The following is a 22,340-nucleotide window of genomic DNA, read 5'->3' as shown; positions in this document are numbered from 1 at the left end:
TAATTACTGAGAGTAGTGCTGGTTGTAAAACCTTACTGTGTGTGTGTGTGTGTGTCTGTGGTCTATGCTCAAACTTTCTTCCAAGGGTCATTCTCTATTAAACCGTTCCAATATGGAATTGTATAGGGAATAATAACAATCTATTTTTGGAATAAAAGCAAAGTAACTGTATAGTCTGCCATCCGTGTCAAAGAGTTGGCTAACAAGTAAAATAGTATTCCTGAACCAGTTTTCAAAAAAATAAAGATTTGTTTTTGTAGAGAATGTCCTTATTATGCCAAAAGTAATATCTAAAAGAGACCAAGCCAAAAGCATCTGCCCAGAAAGTCGGAGTGACAAGACATAGAACGCGAATCAGAAGTGTGCGTGACGCTCGAGCGGCGAATTGACGACTACCACTTTAAATTTCCCTTGCGGCACGTGGCCGAATCAAGATGGCGGCGCCCTGCGCGTTTCAGTGAGGAGTCGCATCCGGACGTCGAAGTGAGGAGGTAAGAGGCACATGGAGAGACCGACACGCGGTCCTCCGTTCACTGTGGCCGTGGCTGATGTTTGGTGGGACGGAGAAGTGTAACCGTGAGAGATACTGAAATAGATCCTGACCAATGCGTTCTTCCTTTAAACGAGGACGTGAAAGTAAAATCTCAGCCTGCAGCCGACATCAGGCACCTGTGTGCAGGAATCGTTGTGACATCCAGGCGAAACGCACGAGTCACGACCCTAAAAGCAACGAACGCATGTCACAATGTACATATCTGGCCGCCAGAGCCGACCCTAGCCTATATGGGGCCCTAAGCAGACATTGATTTGCCCCCCCCCCCCCCCCAATACTGTTGTCAATCCTTGATCGTTCGCACACCTTCTGTAAATCGAACTAACCCATTGTCAACGTTATTAGTAGTGCCATACCAACGTCAGACTTTATCAGCTATAGTTGTTTATCTTGAAATCAGGCAGCTCACAATAGTTGTCTAGTGTTGAATTGCACTTTAAAATTCAGAGTACTACAGTAGTGAGTGGCGTACTGAACTTGGTGTGCTGAAAAGTATCAATCTGTTGGTTTAAAAAATTGACGACTATCAACTACGAATAATACCATCGGCAGACGGACACACAGACTGTCTGGTTGTATCGTGCCTATATCGTTACATTGCGCATGCATGAGCATGAACGTGACATCTGACAGAGGCAGTGGGAATTGATTAAACCAGGAATAGCTTGCCAGCCCGTTAACATAAGATTGCATTTTTTTGTACAATTGCCATTGAAATAAAATAACATGTATATAATAAAATCAATAAATTGCATGACTCTTGTGGGCCCCCTGGTGGACACGGGGGCCCTAAGCAGCCGCTTAGTTAGCTCATGCCTCGGGCCGGCCCTGCTGGCAGCTACTCGACTTTAATTTTCAACGTTACATCTAGATTGTGTGGTTACAGATCTGACAGATCTTTTTTATTTTCATATAGCTTTTTAGAATAGAAGCACAGTTTCAGTCCGTTAACTGGATTGTTTATGTTTGCACCCAGCAGAGTGATGATGGCAGATGTCAGTGGCAGCCCGCCGGCTGACGCACCACCCTCAAAGGAGGAGAAGCCCGGTGACGACCTCCCCGGGGACTCCTGCAATGATGATGTAAAGTCTGATGTGAACGCTGAAGATGGGAGCGAGGCCGCCTCCGACCCCAGCATGTACCGCTACATCAAGGAGGACCTCTTCACGTCCGAGATCTACAAAGTGGAGATCAGGAACCTGCCCAAGTTCGTCGGCTTCAACGACCTGAAGAAGTTCCTGGCCAAGCAGGGCCTCAACCCGCACAAGATCAAGCTGTTCGGCAAGCACCTGTTCGCCTTTGTCACCTTCAAGAATGGGGAGGAGCGCGACAAGGCCATGAAGATGGTGCACGGCATGCAGTGGAAGGGCCAGGTGCTGAGCGTCCGGCTTGCCAAACCCAAAGTGGACCCCATCCTGAAGAAGAGGAAGCAGGAGGAGGAGGATGGAGAGGGCGCGGGGGGGCAGCCCCCGTCCAAGCGGGCAGAGGCGGATCAAGAAGAGGAGCCGCTCAGTGTCCAGATAGCCAACGTGGTGACGCCCCTGTGGAACGTGCCTTATGAGGAGCAGCTGAGGAGGAAGGAGCAGGAGGTGGTGGGGGTTCTGCAGAGGCTGGCCAAGTAGGTGGTGTCATCGACACAGAGTCACAAATAAGATCTTTGTCTGTGTCATGGAAAATATCCACATCATGCAGTTTACACAAACGGTAAATGCCTCACTGTTTCCTTTTCAGAGAGATCGGAGACACCAACAAAGCCATGCTGCCGTGGCTGTTTGCACAGAAAGGGAAATACAACAGAATGTGTTGCCCGCTGGAAGCTATAAAACCATCTCCTACACAGGTAGGTAACTCAACTCTCATTTTACACAGAGGCACATATCATACACACCGCACAGCTTTAGGATTTTTAAGGTTGCAGCTATGTTCACATGTGGCGTGCATATCAGCTGGTATTAGCAAATTGCTTAGTATTAAATTATGAATTTCTACAGAGAATAAAAGATAAAAGGAGATATTAGTGATGTCCACAGCAGACATTTATCTAAATGTATATTAACCTGTAATTTCGTTCAAGATAACAGTCCATAATTGTTTCCCAGAGGATTTTTAAAGAGACTAAGGTGGCAGGACTTCAGACCCTGGAGGGGGGTCCGGGGGCATCAAAGTTAAATCCATCAATCTGGTGCACTTTGATATAAATTTATGCGGCTAGATATATGAGAACATACTATACTGTACTAGTAGACAATTTTGTGCTGTAGTAAAGAAAGGATTCATAAAGTGAGTAACGAGTACCGGTGCGTACCCCCCCCCCATTTCGAGCACTGACCGTCAAAAAAAGTCAAACAGCGTTAATTTATAATGATATAACTAGAGCTGCAACTAAATTAATCGCCAACTAGTCTGATAATCGGTTCAAGTAGTGTTTATGAATTCTTTTTCAATATTCTCTGATTTCAGCTTCTTAAATGTGAATATTTTCTGGTTTCCTTGCTCCTCTGTGACAGTAAACTAAAATAATCTTTGGTGTGTGGACAAAACAAAACATAACATAATTTTTTGGTTTTGGGAAACACAATCACCATTGAGTGACATTTTATGGACCAAACAACTAATCGATTAATCAAGAAAATAATCTACAGATTAATCGATTATTGAAAATAATCGTTAGTTGCAGCCCTAGATATAACAAAGACAAAAGCAGCAAATCATCCCATTTGAGAAGCTGGAACCAGAGAACGCTAGAATTTTTTTCTAGATATCAAACTTAAATGATTAATTTGTTGCTCATTTAACCAGCAAATTGATAAATTAGCAAATGTATTCATAAAATGCACATTCTTACCTCCCACGTTGTTAAAACATGGATCCAGTAATCAAATGTCTCACAAAGTCAAAGTTTTTTAAGTTCCCTCAGTGTATTTAATGTTTCATGATACTTTATCGTAGCAAATATGTGAGTCACCTTATGCCTTTAGACCTGCGACGGTGTCTAATAGCCGCCCATACTTCTGTGTCTCGGCAGACGGATTACAGAAACAAGTGTGAGTTCCTCATCTCGGTGGGGGCCGACGGCGAGGACAAGACCGTCGGTTTCCGCCTGGGCAAGTACAAAGGAGGCTCGTGCGCGGTGGTGGGGCCGGCCGAGACGCGCCACGTCTCAGTCGAGGCCAAGAGAGTGGTCAGCGAGTTTCAGAAGTTCATCAGGTATACGTACAGTATAGTATAGTATACGTCTTCACATATTGTTTTCCCGTGGTTGAATTCAACCTCACTGTCATTTTTCGCAAACAGGACAACACCGTACTCTGTGTACAGTCCCGAGACGTATGAGGGACACTGGAAGCAGCTGACCGTTCGGACGACGAGGACCAAACAAGCCATGGCCATGGTGTTCTTCAACCCGCAGGTGATGAAATCTTCCCAGTTACTTTTTTTTTTTTTTTTTTTAAATATAAGAATTTCCCGTTAAACGCATCTTGAGATTGACCTCGTTTACTTGTTCTCAATGGCTCGCAGCAACTGGAAGAAGACAAACTGGACGCTCTGAAGAGCTCCATGACGGAGTACTTTACAGAAGGAGAGGGGAAAGCCAGCGGCGTGACCTCCCTGTACTTTGTCAGAGAGGGTCAAAGGTGAAGAGGAGGGGAAAAAAAAACCGGCATATAACGAGTGACCGTCATCAGAATAATAGAATCCATTCAGCTGAACTCCTGTGTTTTTTGGCCGTGAAGGAAATCTCCGAACCCAGAGGACCTGCCCTGTGAGCTGGTGGCAGGAGACACCTGCATTCATGAAGAGCTGCTGGGTTTAAAATTCAGAATATCCCCTCATTCCTTCTTCCAGGTAAGGAAAGAGGCTTGATTCTAAGATTTCCACAACCGGACGCTCCTTTCTCACCCTTGCAAATTCCTATATGCGAGTTTTTTTTTGGACTTAGTGTAAATGATGCGTTCAGCTATTGGCTGAACTAAGCTGTTTAAGCCTCCACATCCAAAGTGCGCAGGAGTTAAGTGTGTGTGTGTGTGTGTGTGTGTGTGTGTGTGTGTGTGTGTGTGTGTGTGTGTGTGTGTGTGTGTGTGTGTGTGTGTGTGTGTGTGTGTGTGTGTGTGTGTGTGTGTGTGTGTGTGTGTGTGTGTGTGTGTGTGTGTGTGTGTGTGTGTGTGTGTGTGTGTGTGCGCGTGCGCGCGTGCGTGTGTGACCTGGCAGGTGAACACGGGAGCTGCAGAGGTGCTGTACTCGGCCGTGGGGGAATGGGCCCAGCTGGACCAGAACAGCACAGTGCTGGACGTGTGCTGTGGGACGGGGACCATCGGCATCTCTCTGGCTAAGGTAACGTTTGTGTCCGTGTTTTTTCTTCAGCCCTGTGTTCCATCAATCATGTGTTACCTCAGCCTTATGTTACCTTAGCCCTATGTTCCCTCAGCCCCGTGTTCCCTCTGCCCCGTGTTACCTTAGCCCTATGTCCCCCCAGCCCTGTGTTCCCTCATTTCTATGAAATTTCCCCCCTCATCAAAATTAGGCCCTATGTCCGTAACCCTACGCGACACCCTAACCCTAAGGAAAATCCTTGAGGGAACATGGGGCATAATTTGATAATTAATGAAAATTTCATAGAAATGAGGGAACACAGGGATGACCCCAATGTTTGACGTCCGAATCAGTCGCCTGAGAAAATGTTGCGATAACGGAAGCAGACAGACAGACAGACAGACAGAAAGACAGGCATGCAGCCCAATCTGTGTTTATTGTTTCTACGGCACATGTTGCGAAAGACATGCTCTGAATTTGAGACACTGGCAGATGAATGAGCCTTTGAATGTTTGGGAGTGAGTATACAGACCGTCTTACTTCTGCCTCCAGAGGGTAAAGAAGGTGATCGGGATCGAGCTGTGTCAGGAAGCAGTGGAGGATGCCAAAGTTAACGCGAAGCTCAACGGTAGGACGCCGGATGTATGATCGCACTGATGTTAAACGATATTGCATTGTGGAAATTTTATTCTTTGATGCATGGATGGGGACGGGATTGAACGTATTAATAGATTAAATTATGCATTGTGATTCTTTCTTTCAAAAACATAAAAGTCGTACTCACAGTGGTCAGCTGTGTAACCATTTAAACAGAAGACCATCTCTACAAAATCCTGAGAAAAAAATATTCTATAGTTGTTGTTTTCACGCAGTTTGTTCCTCCGTTTGTATTTTAAGGCCTAAGCAATGTTGAATTTCACCGTGGAAAAGCGGAGGACGTGTTCCCCAACATCCTCGGCGCTCTCGTGTCGCCCAATGTCACGGCCATCGTGGACCCACCGAGGGCGGGCCTCCGTGAGTAAACGACCTCCACTTGGATTTCACCCCTCTTCAAGTTTGTGTCGCTCGTTAAAAACCGTCTGTTTGAACCAAACACAGATTCCAAGGTGATACTTGCCATCAGGAGAGCAGAGCACCTGAAGAGGCTGGTGTACGTGGCGTGCAATGCAAAGGCGGCCATGAACAACTTCATTGAGTGAGTCATAAGGTCTTTTTTTTCATAGCGGATTTATGAAAATGATGTACAAGAAAACCAAAGCCAAAACCACTTTGTCATGGCATCACTTGGAAAGAAAGCGACCAGTTCTTTAAAATGAAAATCTTACGTTGGAATCTTTTCTAGTCTGTGCAGAGCGCCGTCCAACAGAGTTCGCGGAGCCCCGTTCCGCCCGGTGCGAGCCATGGCCGTGGACCTGTTCCCTCAGACCATGCACGTCGAGATGCTCCTGCTGCTGGAGAGAGTGGACTACGACGCCCAGAAGCAGCAGCAGCAGCAGCAGCCGACGACGACTAGCAGCAATCAGGAAGAGACCGCTTCTTAAGAGTAGAAACAAACCTTGTACAGTTACAAAGGTAGCATGGGCTTTCAACAACTAGAAATGTATTTCTGCTCTCAGTTCTTCAACGCACCTTTATAATCCTTCAAAGCCAATTTGAAGATTAGCTTCTGTCATTTGTTGAAATTTCTGCGCAAGTCTTCTCATGTCATAATTCAGAATTAATTTGTGTTTCAGATAAACTCTGAGTTTACTGACGGAAAGATTATACCGTACTTGCTTCACGGACTGTCTCTTTACCTGATTTGTATTTTGAGAATTTTAGTTGGCCGTCTTAAAACCATTAAGTTAGTTTTGAAATTAAAGTTGTTTTTTTAACTCTGTTACAACTCTTATCCAGGACTCTGCGCAGCACGGAGCCGGTTCTGTGGAATAAACGGCTTTACCTTTAGTAACATCCTCTTCCTTTATCGTTAACCGGACGAATAAATCAAAAGCCCTTTTAGTCATTAGTCAAGGTATTTTTTTATTATTATTTTTGCATAACAAATATCACTGAAGTCATGGAGCTCATGTTGCAATACATACTTCATTTTTCTAGGCAACGTCTTGAACATGTCATTGGTACAAACTCAACAGCAACACACAAAAGCAGTATTTATTTTTCTTTCTCCCGTCTTCTCACACCGACGTACACTTTTTGCGAGACTACGCACACGCATGGATGGGGTTAAGCGCAATCTACACTATCGAAGCAGCCGTGTGTTTCGACTGATGTCCTTGTATGTTTTGTAGGGAGTGAAAAAAAGAAGCAGCACAGACTGGATATTTTTGACAGAATGCACAGCAGTTTCTATTTTTTTTGTTTACGTGTCATCCCATGTTAGAAATGCTTCTAGTGTACAGTTTGCAGCAACATCAAGTTTTCTATAAAATGCATAAAAGACTGCATGTAAGCTTTGGTATACACAGTTTTCATCAGCTTGTGTTGGACTCGACGACCCGGTCGCATTTCGTTCGCGTTAGCGCACCGACAGTGTTTTTGCAAGGCCGCCCTTTTGAGAAACGTATTTCTACTCGTGGTCAATGAGTACGATCGGCTGTCGCGACGATGGCTGACGTACACAAACTAAATGCACAAACCATTAAAATGATTCTCAAAGAAATCTGCACATGCTGGAGGCAATTTTTCCCCTAGTTTTGTTTTATAGGCTGTCGTCTTTAGAAATACTAACTGTTGAAACGATAAATGCTTTTATCAAGTAAAGGGCAGGGCTTGGTCTTTCCACTCGCTGCTGAAGGGTATTTTAGGTCCAATGCACTGTATATACTTTGAGCCCTTCATGAAATGGATTAACTAAGGCAACATGTAGCCAACTGGATTTTTTTTCTTATGAAAAGCAACTGTAACAAGTTATATTGTGTCCATGGCATTAGTACTAGAAAAAAGCTAGTGACATCTGAGAGCGTAAAGAAAATATCTTTTTTACATTTCAATACTCTGTGGCCCTTGTGCTTGGGTTTGTACTGCAGCGTTAGCCTGGGGAGCAGGAAGTCAGTCTGTTGTACTGCCAATGCAAAAGAAGAAGAAGGCAACAAATGCGAGCAGTCATCCCAAAACATTCCAAACGCAGTTATTTCTGTACCAACAGCACGATCAGTCAACGAAAAAAATATCCGACAGGACTCGAGTGCATGACAAGAACTAAGTGATCACTTCACATGTTTGTTTTTTTTTAAATCGTGCAAACCAAGACAGCAACTGTCCATATTGAGGCTAAAAAAGAAGCATTTTGTTTTTTCATCCAACATATCCACAATATTTACTGTTAAAATACCGTATAAACAAGTGACTTGTTTCCCCGATTAAATGAATGAATATAAATACACTTGTATTAGTAGTCCCTTTCAAATACTTTGAAGCTCAAACAAAAACCAGTTAGGCGCTGGAACGATGAGATTTGTCGACTGTAAAAAAAAAAAAAATCCCCAAAAAAATCAACGACACTTCAAAAAGAAAACCGACAAAGTAGTGGTTCTTGCAGTCAAAGAAGCATGCGGTTTTATTCTCGTGGTTCAATGTGTTGAACGTCTCTGCACCCCTGGGTGATTTTTTTTCTTCTCTTCCTCCTACTGCCATAGTAAGGGTGCATCTAAAGAGGTAGATGATGTTTGCTCTACGGTCTGTTAGTGCATTTAAGTCCTACCCTTACATCTACCAGCGGACCCCGATAAAAACGTGAACGGAGGACGCGAAGCGGTTCAATTGGCCCGGTCTAAGTGTAACTATATTGCCATTAGTGATGCATGATTAAGTGACGGGTGTTGGTGGTGGTGTGTAAGAAGTCGGACAGAGGGTTTCAGTGCCGTGGTTCAGTCATTTTCTGAGACTCAAACGTCCACAGTGCAGAGAGGCTCGCTCCCTGGCTGGGCAGACTCCATTATAGTCATCTTGGGCTTCTTCCTCGTTTCCTCCTGGAATAATAATAAAAAAAAAAAAAATACAACAAAATAAACAGAGAGAGGGGAGAGGGAAAAAAAAGATCAGTTATTCTGAAATGTACAAATCTGGACGTGGCGATGTTATTTTAACGAGCAGAGACTGACAGCTTCACTAGTCAGGATGTTTGTCTGTCTTTTACGCCTTGGGCAACAAGTGAAGCTGCAATAGAGAGAATCCCACTAATTGAGACCCTTATGGATTTAACGTTTGCCCAGATGACGTTATAGTTTGGATTAAAACTACCACCTCCACTTTATATGTGAAGGCCAACACTCAAAAATAGATTCAACGTTCACACTTTAATTACTATACATAAAAAAAAAAACCTGTCAATTTTTTTGTTGCACTCTACACAGCGGAGAATTCAGCTCACCCTCTGCGTAGCCAGTTTCTTCATTTCTTCTTGCAGTTTGTTCAGGATATGAAGGTTTGGCTTGTTCTTTTTGGCGAACTGCTGGAGCTCGATCACACTCTTATCGGAGTTCTCCTGTAAGAGATGAAGTGGTTTGAAAGTCTGTTATCTGTTAGAAACAAACCGCCCTTAAATTGGCGACATCTAGTAGTTTAAAAAAAGATGCAAGTAGCTTAAAGTGAGAGGGTAAATGTTGAGAAGACATCTTGACAATTTGAGCTGGCGTTCACACCATCACCATCCTCTCAGGATCCAAATAAAACCAAACCTTTCCCATGACCCCCGAGGCTTTACAGTGAGCGCTGGGGACGGTACTGACCTTCTTCACCATCTTATTGCTCTCTCTGCCGTACATGCGCAGCAGTGAGCCCCAGTTCTTCACGTGGGGATGGAGCATCTGCAAGATCTTCTGAGACGCTAGTTGTTTGCCAACCCTCTTGTTCTTGCCTTTTGGAAGAAGATTATTAGTATGAAAAACGTGTCTTTGAAAGCTACATGTATGTTAGAACCAGGGCCGGCCCAAAGCATAAGCAAAGTAAAAGGCTGCCCTGGGCACCAGGGGGGGCCCCATGCCCAATGTAATTATAGGCATGATACAGCCATAGATAGTTGATGGAAAAGGCAGTAGCGTATGAAGTTAAAGGCAATGTCACAATGGACATGCATAACTAATTTCAGTGTTTTACCATACACATTCAGCCGTCAAACAAGCCTTCGCCAAATGAAATTCTGCTTAGGGCCCCATATAAGCTAGGGCCGGCTCTGGTTAGAACTGTGAAAGACCAAGGAAATTTAAATAAAAAGGCAATATGGGCGTCATAATGATTTGCTGCTTCTAGTTTGCACTTAACCCAAATGAACAGACTTGCATTATGAAATGAATGTCAAAAGAAAAAAACTTAAATTAAAAGGTGTACATTAAGCATCGGTTTGAATCAATTTAAGCTATTTAATCACGCATTGGCAATATAATGGTAACCATTTACACACTGCACAATTCAAGAAACATTTTGATTAATCACAACGCTCAGTGTGATGTGCAAGGTTTAGTTTTCAGTAATAGCACCCCCCCCCCCCCCTCCCATGTGGTCGGACGAAGGTAAGGGTCTACAGGTACTTACACCAGCCACGCACGGTGTGTTTCCCACACGTCATCACGTATTCACTCTTCTGGTTTTTCCCTGGGATCACCTCAAATTTAATGCTTGTGTCTCCCATTCCATGGTTTCTGCAAGAAAAAAACAACAACAATTACATTTTAAGTAAAATTGTGGCACCTAATAAAGTTAGGTGGCACCAAAAAATTTAAATTAATTAAAATTGTACTTTCAAGGCTTTATGTTCTACCTCTTACCTTTTAAGGCACTCATGAAGAATCTGATATGGCGAAAGTAGCCCTGCTTTGTTGGTCAGCTCATACACCCTTGAGTCTTCTATACTGATATGATTAAAATACTGTGGGACAGAGCACGTTGGACGTTACCATTGGTGTGTACATCATAATTTTTGGAAATATTGATCAACTTTCAGGGAAAACATTCTAATCTTACCGTCAAAATATTGACAGTATGCTTACAACTCTAGCTCAATATATTCCATTTCACTAAAAAAATGACGCTGGGTTTGAACATGAATTACTATGAAAACCAGGGAGAAAAAAAAAACAGGCACCTCCAGTTCATCCCCCTCTACGGGCTTCTCCTCCGAGGTCTGCTTCACAAAGTCAGGGATGAGGATTTCCAGTGTGGCTCGAGCTGCAGGTCACATCACATTACCAGTGAGAGCAGAACGATTACATATTACAACATGAAAGTTTACAGTGTAGCCATCAAACCACAAAGATAACTGGCTGTGAGAGGAGAGGAAAAATATAATACATCACGTATGTTTGATATAGATCACGTAGCTTAGTGCTGTAAATGAAAAAATAAATAATTACCAGCTTTATTCTTGGCAAGTTTTTTACTGCTTGCGGTTCCTGTGCCGTACGTCACTCCATCTATAATGACTGACGCTCCAAAGGGTTCACTTGGGTTCTCTGAAAATTCAGTTTCATTTGTTATTGATATCTTATAAAGTTCAAGAACAAACGTGCGACTTCAATTCACGAGAGGCAACAGAAATCCTTATGGGTGTATGTCATGTGCATACTGCAAGAGGGAGGTAATGTTAATGCAGAGGAACATGAGTAGGCCTATCACGATAATTACGTTATCAACTTATCGTACTAAATTGAATATGAACTCAATCATTTTAATTGACGTCAATAACAGCCATTGTGTCAACATGTATGCTTGTCAGCAAACGTCCAGCAAGTCTCGCTGCTTCTGTCCTCTTATCTGTTCTTGTCGTATGATTGATCAATTACTGGTTTAGTCTATAAAATGCCAGGAAATAATGATTTTAGTATTTTTCAAAAGGCACCATGTCTTCAGATTGCTTGTTTTGTCTAAACTTTGGATAACATTTCTCTCAGCAGCAGCACAAATCATGTAGGACTTGCATACGCAACGACCAATAGGCCGAAACTGCAAGTTCACATGATTCAGTTTCAAAAATGATCTTTAAATTACCATAATATATAATCATTTCTCTGACAATAATATTGTGCAAAAAAAAAGGAGTTATTGTGACAGGCCTAAACACGAGTAGACGTCATGATATTAGACTTACCACATTCAAAAAAGTTGTAAACAGGTCGAACCTTGAGGACACGTTGCATATATTCATGCAAGATGCAAACTTCAGACTTCCCATTGGGGTTGATGACAAATTCTGTCAGAGAAAATGAATTGAAAATTTGAAATTCACCCAAAAAACAATAGACTTAAGACACTTTCCACCCTTCTATGAAAAAAAGATATAATAGAGAGATGAACAATTCTTTTGTTAGTCTGTCTATCATCCTAGCCATGTTCATCACAAAGACTAAATATTAGGAGTGTAACGGTTCACAACATTCACTGTTCGGTTTGATATGACACAGTGGCGTCACGGTTCGGTACGTTTTTCGGTACAGCCAAAAAGTAGAAATGCCAGAGAAATCTCCTTGATTTTAAAATTTATTTAAACTAACATAATAATGTTAAATGTTTTTTGACTTGAACAGAATGGGGTGTCTTCTTAGCAACATACAAAACAAAAGTACAAAAGAAACATCTGGTTTTTTTTATGGAAAGATGATGGAAAGATGAGAATGTCCACATTTTCTGTACACAGCACATATCCGCTTCATGTGACAATGTCACCTGCAGTGGAAAATACCCTCTCACTAGGGACAGGCATTCACAGACAAGTAACGCTGTGTGGTAAGTTGATCTGCCGTTACTGTCAGGAAGCTTTGAGTAGCCCTTGACTTGCAGCCGTCTGCGGTCAGAGCAACAGCGGGTGCTTCGGACAGTTTGCTCTATTGTTTGGGCTTTTGTTTTATTATACAAAGCAGGAATCCGCAGCTATAAATGTACCAATCATCGCCGTTATTTGTTTTTCCCTGTTTGATTTAGTTGGATGGCTGCCGGAACACTGTCGGAATAGTTTGTAGCCTGTGTGTTGCATCGCGTTTTCGTCTAGTTCCACATATTGACGTGCTGGGGTGATGTCGCTGTAAATGAGTTTACACGTCTGAAGTAGTTGCACTGATGTAACCTCTCGTGTAGCAGATGCGACATACTGGTTTTTTTTAATGACATTACCAGCCATGTTGCAACAAGCTAACTTAGCGTAGCGTGCCGCCCAGCATGCCTTACTGGAAAGCAATGTTTTGCTTTCCTAAATGTAATAGGGTGACAACAAAACATTTGGTTTGTAATATTTGCCGAACCGAAAGTTTCGTACCCCACGGCTCAAAACAAATATGTTCATCGTTACACCCCTACAAAATATGTCACGCAATATGCAGTGTGGCTCTTTTGGAGTTGACCATGGAGCTCTATGGCACAGGCTCATTAGCCACACAGATCATTTAAGTGGTTAATAGTTATTAAAAAAACATGAACTGTGTGAACATGTACAAGTATGTAACGGTTACCTTTCTTAGTGGGCGCATCTTGGACAGACAATGTGATGAGTTTCTGGTTGGCGGGCAGGATGGGCCTCTCGGACTCTGCCTGCTTCCTCTTCATGTCTCTGTTGAACTGCCGTCGCTCAGCCCAGGTGCGGAACTTCTTCACGGTGACTTGTTCAAAGTCAAAGCATTTTTCGAGGTACAGGCGAAAATCTTCAAGTTCTGTGAGGAGGTTTCATCGAGTTAGAAATCGCTTGATAGCAAAAACATAAGTGACCTTTTAAAAGTAATTCACCACCAATGTGCTATGAGAAGCTCTTACCTACTGACTCGTCCTTGCACACCTCCACCTTGGCCCTGACTTGTCCTAAGGCTCCGTGTGCAATTTCACAAGGCTGGGGCACTTTGCCCTGCAGGCTGTTGTCAGTGGTACCTGCTCCATCTGGGCCATCGTCCATCAGGATGGAGGGAGGAACGTCTTCGTGCTCCTCGGCCGTAGCGTCAGACTTGCCTGCTCCCTCCTCCTCACCATTGGCCTCCTCTCTGGGCTTGACTGGAGACACCTGTGCCTTGGGTGTCATCTCCCCGTTCAGCTCCTTTTCCTCATGTTCCTTCATTTTCTTGTAATGTAGGCAAGGGATGCTGCTTGTGGGAGGGTCATGTTTCTGTATCCCAAAAAAAGGAAAAGACAATAAAGTTGAAAGTTGTTAACAGTTTGACTACATGCCTAACTTTATCCTGGCTTTCGAGAGCTAATGCTAATGCAATGCTTCCTTGACCTTAAAGAAAATTTGATTTATCCTAGTTGTAGTTTTCTTAAGATAAGGCCGTTTATTACCAATACATTTGTGAGAAAAAAATATTTTTCTTAAGTGTTCTATCTGAACCCCATTCTTTCCCAGAAGCCCTTTGCCACTGTTTTCACACAAGAACGATCCCCTTTGAATCTAAACTTTCACCTGACTGGAGAAACATGTACTCAAAGTAATGTTGCATGTATGTTGTCATGGACCTAGAAGGATTTTTTTCACCAGTTAAGGGTGTCATTTTGGAAAGAGTTGGACGGCGTCTATGAGAGTTGAAAAAAACCCAACCATATCCGGATAATTATTTTAACATCAGTCGATATCGATCACAATATAAATAAAATCACTATTTCTGTCAAGCTTAAAGGTTAATTTTTTACTCATAAGTGGGATGTGAAGATATAATTAGGTTAATTATGGTTTTAATATTATTTATCTTCTGTCAGAAGTTAAACACGACGTACTGTAGAACATTGTACGGTCTCTCTACACAGTGTATAACTGGGGAAGTGCCGTCTGAGAAAAATGTTTACAACCAGGGAGTTGGTAACGAGGGTCAATTACTTTAATCAGACGCTTAAATCCAACATTTTTGACCGTGCTTACTGGCATCATGTCTTTTGCTTTAAGTAAGCTATTGCATTTAATTTCTGTGGTGTCTTTTTTGTCGCGGGACAAAGAGGACACTATGGTCTGATGTTGTTGCGCAGGTATCATGCTGGTTGTTTTAGGGAGACCACCAGCACTTGCTAGGGTCTAGGACTGTAAAGTCTTGCATTGTGCTCTTGACACGGCTTCAGATTGTAAAAAAGATAAGTGGATTACCTGACCTTGTGGGAACATGCTTTAGACAGTCTGAAGTTCAAGCTACTAATCCGATTCTTGTCGGAATTTAAATAGCCAAAATATCTCCACACTATTCTTTGGTAACAAGGTCCCTTGTGTTATCATTTTCTGTCCTCATTTTCTCTCTTATCTTGTTCCACTCCTGACTTTCAGATGTGCTGGCTGCTTCTCCTGCGCTGTGCTGTCAACCTAACTCTATTCAAGCCAAATTAGTGGTTCGGCCCGGCGCTAATCTAATTATCATTGGCTGTTCGTGTTGTCTGTCAAAACATGGATGGAATGAGTTCTATCGACGTCGAGGACAAAGTTATTTCGCGATAATTATTGTTGTTTTATCGCCCAGCCCTACCTACAATTACATTTAGAGAGCTAATATAGATGGGAAACCAACCAATAATATGATGAAACCCCAGCACTGTTGGTGATAGTTATTAAGACACGAAGCTCGTGCTGCTTCTTACCCTAATACTGCCCGTCCCGAGAAAGTAGGGTCTGGACCAGGTGACCACTCGGGTTTCTCTATGCAGGTAGACTGGAATGCCTGAGTTATGGAATGTCATGATCCATCCATCAGGTAGAGGCTCAGTAGGTGGACGCCCCCGACCTGGCATATGCATAAAAGTAAAGGCAGACTTATTACAACACTGTTACTTCATGTGGTTATTTGATGCTTCTGGTTGAATTAAGGGCAGTCAATAGATTACCCTCAGGCTTGGAACAAATCATTTAAATAGTTGTCATGTGTGGAAGAGTTAGGTCCAAACATACACACAAAATGTTTCTGATTATCAACCTCTGTCACCCAAGAGTTGAATATTAACACAACTAAAGAACTTGGTTTCATATACATTCACAGCACCAACAGTTTGCAGGTTAAGGATTCACAGCAACATGTATTACTACTTTTATTCTTCTCCCGGCCAGCTGGGTTAAGAAAACTACGTCATGATGCTTTAAAGTACAGTTTAGATTCTCACCTCTTAAACAAGAGGATTTTAGAAAATTTGGGTCACTCATACTGACTGGTCAAACATCTCAACTGTGATACTATTACTGAGCACTACAGCACAGAGATGAGGCTTATCCACTTTGGTTGTGCAGATCTTACCACTAGGGGTACACCGATTATCGGTGCCGATATTCACCATTTCTATGGTTATTGGCCATTTTTAAGCCGATATGATAATTTCAGCATAAAATGCGCTACTTTGGCTCTGATGCAGCCGCTGTCACTACTCTCTGGACTTTAGCAATGTCCCGTCCATGTTTGGACAACAAAGTTTTGTGTTAAGAGTTTGTATTATTAAAAATGTTGACACTTTTTTTTACTGCAGACATATATCGGTTTCAAATATCGGTTACCAGCCTCGTAGATTTGTAATATCGGTATCGGCCCTGAAAAAGCCATATCGGTCGACCACTACTTACCATCTCTGATAACCAGTTTCCCTGACGAAACTTTGTGATGTAATCTCAATTGGAAATACGCACAACTGTGTAAAGCAATACTAAAACCAAAAACACAATGTTACCCTACTTGTTGTATGAATTCACATTCAAATACACTTAAGAAACAGACGTAGCACACACTGCGAGTAGCAGACACTAATAGAAAATGTTGTTTGGTCAATAAAAAAAACACATTCAACTTTAAGTTCCTTGATAACACCCAACCCTGAAACAGACGGATCCACCACTCACTCTTCAGGACAGTCTTAATTTTGGTCATCATAGGCTGAACCCCTCCTTCACCATCCGAGTGGTGATCGCTGTCCCCGCCATATTTGTCCTCAGACGGGCGCATCTTTTTCGGGACTGGCATGCCCTCCTCCAGCAGAGCGTCGACGTCATTGTCAAACTCCTCCTGGAAGAGTCAGTGGTTAAGGCCGGGGGGGAGAGGGATTGATCACAGGCTAAAGGGAATTTTAAAATGTTTCACTTTAGAGAAACCTGAATTGATGTGATTCATAAACTGTCCAGTTGGTGGAAGAAGAAATAAAACCACACTTCAACTACGTACAGTAAGAATCATCAGTTCCACTTTGGGGCCATAAAAGGTAAATTTAGAAACACATATTGTTCACTTATGAACTACAACAATTAATAGATACATTTAGCATAATCCCTTCATAAAAAAAAAAAAAAAATCACTGTTGATTAACTTTTTTTTTAAGGGAGAAATTAAAATTGGCACTAAACTCTTCCAGAATCTCACTTTTCTTTGTCATTAATAAATAAAGAAATTAATTAAAGTTTTGCAACATTAATTTTTCTTGGTGTTTTTAATTTTTTACTGACCTTTTAAACTAAACTTACTCAAAAATATAGGCTTCTTCCAGTTCATAATTACCCTGTTTTTGCCATTTTCCACTGTGGCCAACAGTGTAAATCTAATGAAAGTTAAACCCAGTCTGTATTTGCTGTGATGTTGCACACATTTAAAAAAACAAACTTTCATACTACTTGTATGAAAAAGTCACCAAAACGCTATTTTGCACTTGACGTTTGAAAATATTTGGCAGTTGAGCTTAGGCAGAATTTTTTTTCTTGTATGTGATTAAGCACGACAGTGAAATTTGTGTCTACAGTTACCGCAATGATTCCAGAAAGAGTTGAAGCTGTTGGATTATTTTCCAAATGTGATGCAATTGATGCTTTGAAGGCCTGAAATCTAATGCCACTCAGTCGGTGGCATAAAGCAGCACAGAAGCAACTTAAAGGGGCAGTAAGCGATTTTGGAGAGTTTGTCTCTCTCCTTGTTGTTGTGATTTTACTGCTATGACCGGGCCGCGAACCCAGGTCTTCGGGTATGGGAGTCACGACGCGCAAACCACTTGGCCAAATGCGGAATTGTGGTGCCACCTGCTAGCGCGTCTCTTCGACGAGTGATGTTTACAAACTGCACTCAGTGTTGTGCGGTGCGGTCCGCACCATTTTTTTTTGTTTTCGACTTACAGAGCCTGGGCTGAGCCGAAAACCTGATTTTTTTCGACGCACACACAACCGACAGCTAGGGGGCAGTGAGGAAAAATTTGCTGATTTTTCCAAAATGTATATATTGCTTTAGAAATGCTTACTGCCTCTTTAAACTATCAAATCACTCAAAATGAGATAGTTATCACAGCAGCAATCATTTTCTCCATAAACTAAAACAATAGGGAGGTAAGGAGCAAAAACGATGCTGTCCACTTACTCATGCATTTATCCGACTGGCCCATTTGGTGTCTTGTCGGAATGCTGCCAAAATGGACCTATGTACAATTTTTGCACAAGGCAACCTTTTGTTGCTGTGTGTAATAAAGCAGTGCTGCTTGTACTGTGTGAACTATATTGGGCCTGCAAAAGTTGTTTTGACAATGAGGTTCAAATTGGGCGTATATCCCACAACGACAAGGCGTACTGCAGACACAGGAACAGACGTACCTCATAGGAGAAAGCCACGGCCTCGTCGTCCGCTTGCTCCTGCTGCGCTATGACCTCGGACTTAAAGCCGCTGTGCTCGCCGTCGTCATGATCCAGGAAGTTGTCGTAGAAGTCGTCCAGTTCATCGAGGACGGCAAACTCGACCTTGTTTTCCAGGTCTACCTCAGCCTCCTCTGACCTCCTGCCTGCGTTCCCTGCTCCAGAGCCGCCCTCAGCTACGTCTTGCTCGCTAGTCGAGTCATGCAACTCACCATTCAGGCCGTCTAGGCCGCCATCTTCACTTCCTCCCTCCTGCCCTTCACCTGTATACAGCACCTTCCTGTCTTTACTGCTGCTGCTGGTGCTGGTGCTGCTTTCAGTGAAGCTTACCCTGATCTTAACATCTCTGAGCAGCTTGAGGTCTGGTAGAAACTTGGTGACCGGGGGAGCGTGGCGGGCTGTTCGTGGGCACGGCGGGATGGGACTGGCCTCATCCGAGGGCAGGCTACAGAAAGTGACTGAGCCCTTGCAGAGGGGCTGCGGCGGCTTGGCTTCCCCCTCCCCCGGGGTGTATGTGTATCCATCACCACCAGAGCTAACGTCCATTACCTCTGCGTCACTGGACGTTTGCAGGGGAGGTGGTGGAGGTGCTCTGTCCATATCTTGGTCAAAATTGTCAGGCGGCTCCAAGGGGAGAGGGGGTAGAACATCGTCTATCTCCATTTTCCTCCGCGTTAAACAACTACAACATATACAGACTGATACTCATATACAGACTGATTTATTTAAAATAATATCTGACCTATGGAGACACTTCCTTCTTATCTAAAGCCAGACTTCATGCAGGAGGCACATCCCTGTTTAGACCACGTACCAGGAGCAGAATATGCTAAGCTGACTACATTGTTCTTTTCATTAATGTAGACAGCTGTCAGAATCACTGTCTCAATTATTGGAAATCACAATGCATTCAGCTTAATACGGGATCTAGGCACCGATCCTCCTCCACTGGGGTCTTCTGGGAGCTGGAGGGGAAAAGGAGCCGCGAGAGGAAACGTCAGTTAGTACAACTTCACGACTGATCGCACGTTGTTTGACGCACTATTAATGATGTCACACAAGTGGGTCCCTTTGCCTAGTAACATGATTGACGAAATTGACCAAATCCGAAACAACAACGACAACTTCGCGGTGGAGCGAAATGAGGAGGGTCCTCGTTTTGGCGCATCTGCGGGCCCCTGCTCGCGTTCCCATCCATGATGATGACATGCTAGCGACCAACCGCTCGACATGTACGGAATACGATAAGGTCTGCCGGGCCAAAGTGTGTCGGGTGCGGGGGTTGAAGAGATACTCACCGGTGGATATGGCGCGGCTGTCCGCCACCGGGCGTCTTCACTACCTTTTTCTAAATTATTGTATTTTCGACGGGCCGCCATACGGACTCGCTAGCTGCGCCGCCATCTTGAAGAAAAAAAAACTACAGCGGAAAAGCGACTCAGAGCCCCGCCTCCGACTACCGGCGTTTTCACGACTGACGGGTCGGCGGGCCAATCACAACGGCTCCGCGCGGCGACCACTAAAACGACTCGACCAATCAATCAAGCGTTTGACATTTCTTTTGGTCGACAGGCAACACGTGAAGAAGAACAGAATATTCCAAGATTTCAGGGGAACATTCAAGATTTAAATGTTGTTGCAATTAACAAAACATTGCATCTCTAATTGTTATCCTTAAATAAAATTGAGACCTGATAAACAAGATAAAAATCATCTAATATGGAAGGTAACGCTACGAACCTTTCTCATGTTTGTTCACCGCTTGCTTTTTCCACTTAAAGTGCCATTGTCAAGCCTTAACACATGCATGAACTAATTTCCTCACCAGCCAGGTCTGTAGATGCTACTTAAAATCTTAATCGGAGTGAATTAAGAATCTTGGTTATGTGGGTTATTTAAAAAGTGTTAAGATTATGCGTCAACATCTTTTTATAGTAAATTATTCATGTTACCGGTATAAAAGAATACACTCACCCAATGGGCATTATTGTGAACAGGACCTGTTTCATAGTTTTTTTTGTTCCTGTTACCATCAGGAGGTTTATTAAAGTTAAGCGTTGAAATTTTAGAGTGTCACATTTAAATATATTGAATATGTGGCATAAACCTGAGGTGTGGAGGGGCAGATTTACTTGAGCATCATGTGAACCACAATATCTCAACTTGCCAGTTGGGGTCACTAACAGTAAGAGGTCTGGAATAAAGCACAGCAGCAGCGCCACTTTCATTTCTCTCCACTAATAGATCAGGGATAGTGGAGATGTTTTTGTTTTTTTTCCTCTGACAATAAAAAGATAAACGGTAATATTTGTAATTTTGTATATTAATTCATTAAAAAGTGACAGGCAGTTTCTCAGCAAACATTTGGACTTATAGTAGGAAATAGCACAGGTAATATGAATAACATCAACAAGCATCCAGAAACCAGAGTGGCTTAAAGGTATTCAGCCAAAACTAACCTGTATATCTTCTTATACCAACGATGATATGCCAAAATAAGTGGAAAAAAACTTTTTCTCAGCTTTTGTGGAGGACAAAGTCTGATGAAGGCTATTCCTTCTTATATTGACCGGGGTGGACACAGAGCACTTTAAAAGCTTCAAAAAGTGACACGAGATCAGAGAACACGTGAAAAAAATGTACGCACACAAGCCATATCAACTGTGGGTTCTGCAGAGTGAAGTTAACCCAGACGACTTCTGGTTAAGTGCATCCTCACTGAAACACTCCTTTACACGCAGGACAGAGGAACTAAAATGCCTATTCAAAACTTGTTTAGTCCAGTATGTACAGAAGACTGCTTGGGCTGGATATCACATCATATTTTCACACAGCCCTCTCTTGTTTGATGTCGTCAGGCTGGTGAGCAAGACTATTCCTGTTGAATTGGTGTCCGAACACCTATATGAGGAACGTGTTTGCGCAAGAAAAACAGGCAGCAGAAGTAAAATTATTTTTGTAAAATCGAGAAACCATGTGACAGGTGGATGAGCATGTGTTGTTGCTAAAAAGGTGTGTCTGTGTATTCTCAACATCATTATTATATGGCAAGCCAAATGTGAGTGTTTGGGTGGAGTGTTTTTATTGTCAAGAAGCTGAAAAATGTAAAATTATACCATGGAAGCAGTCAGAGATCAGGCGCCTGAATATATTTGCATTTAACACTGAAATAGCTGCTGTAACCAATACAGAGACTGCAGTTGTTCAGGGTTAAAGCAAAACAAATAACCTGCGATTCTAATCTATGAATCTTACTGTGATCTCAAAACAGATTACACTTTCTCTAGCAACCCTATGAATTTTCAGAGAGAATCATATGCATTATGCACATGTACATATTTAAAATTGTTGTAGCTAAAGGATGCTACCTTATATTACCGTAGTAAGAATGTGCATTGATGGGGCAGTGAGCAATTCTACAGCGATACATGTGTTGTAAAAATCACAGAATTTTTTCCTCACCGTCCGTTAGCTGTCACTTTTGTGTGTGCGGAGTTTGTAAACTTCACTCGTAGACACCTTAAGAGACTTGCCAGCGGGTGGAGCTGCAACTCAACTCCTACGAGAACTTACTGGATCATGACGACGGCGAGCACAGCGGCTTTAAGTCCGAGGTCATAGCGCAGAAGGAGCAAGCGGACGACGAGGTCGTGGCTTTCTCCTATGAGGTACGTCTGTTCCTGTGTCTGCAGTACGCCCTGTCGTTGTGGGATATACGCCCAATTTGAACCTCATTGTCAAAACAACTTTTGCAGGCCCAATATAGTTCATACAGTACAAGCAGCACTGCTTTATTACACACAGCAACAAAAGGTTGCCTTGTGCAAAAATTGTACATAGGTCCATTTTGGCAGCATTCCGACAAGACACCAAATGGGCCAGTCGGATAAATGCATGAGTAAGTGGACAGCATCGTTTTTGCTCTTTACCTCCCTATTGTTTTAGTTT

General features: G+C 42.8%; 2 protein-coding genes across 5 annotated transcripts; one reads left to right on the top strand and one right to left on the bottom strand.

Moving 5' to 3' along the window:
• The first annotated feature begins 396 nt into the window (after window positions 1-396).
• Window positions 397-6,811, top strand: trmt2a (tRNA methyltransferase 2 homolog A). 4 transcript variants are annotated; one of them, XM_047330964.1, is made up of 12 exons: window positions 397-491; window positions 1,530-2,171; window positions 2,285-2,393; window positions 3,579-3,760; window positions 3,848-3,962; window positions 4,073-4,188; window positions 4,288-4,399; window positions 4,763-4,885; window positions 5,417-5,492; window positions 5,762-5,878; window positions 5,963-6,059; window positions 6,207-6,811. In XM_047330964.1, the coding sequence occupies exons 2-12, from the start codon at window positions 1,537-1,539 to the stop codon at window positions 6,403-6,405; spliced, it is 1,881 nt and encodes a 626-aa protein (XP_047186920.1). In that variant the 5' UTR covers window positions 397-491; window positions 1,530-1,536; the 3' UTR covers window positions 6,406-6,811. The 4 variants fall into 4 exon arrangements, with proteins under 4 accessions (XP_047186920.1, XP_035494907.2, XP_047186919.1 ...); XM_035639014.2 differs by having other exon boundaries at window positions 406-491; window positions 1,533-2,171; XM_047330963.1 differs by lacking the exon at window positions 397-491 and adding an exon at window positions 494-570 and having other exon boundaries at window positions 1,533-2,171.
• Window positions 6,812-6,866: 55 nt separating this feature from the next.
• On the bottom strand, window positions 6,867-19,828 carry dgcr8 (DGCR8 microprocessor complex subunit). Its single transcript, XM_035639013.2, has 14 exons — window positions 19,691-19,828; window positions 18,354-19,357; window positions 16,632-16,794; window positions 15,392-15,534; window positions 13,601-13,943; window positions 13,303-13,500; window positions 11,949-12,050; window positions 11,215-11,313; window positions 10,947-11,029; window positions 10,630-10,730; window positions 10,397-10,503; window positions 9,595-9,722; window positions 9,237-9,350; window positions 6,867-8,835 (listed from the first exon to the last, which is right to left on the bottom strand). Exons 2-14 carry the CDS (start codon window positions 19,053-19,055, stop codon window positions 8,752-8,754), a joined length of 2,367 nt encoding a protein of 788 aa, XP_035494906.2. The 5' UTR covers window positions 19,056-19,357; window positions 19,691-19,828; the 3' UTR covers window positions 6,867-8,751.
• Between the last annotated feature and the right edge of the window lie 2,512 nt (window positions 19,829-22,340).

The sequence above is a fragment of the Scophthalmus maximus genome, chromosome 3, assembly GCF_022379125.1.
Source record: "Scophthalmus maximus strain ysfricsl-2021 chromosome 3, ASM2237912v1, whole genome shotgun sequence".
Taxonomy (NCBI): domain Eukaryota; kingdom Metazoa; phylum Chordata; class Actinopteri; order Pleuronectiformes; family Scophthalmidae; genus Scophthalmus; species Scophthalmus maximus.
The sequence above is the reverse complement of the archived record's forward strand: the minus strand, read 5'-3'. Positions and strand labels throughout refer to the sequence as shown.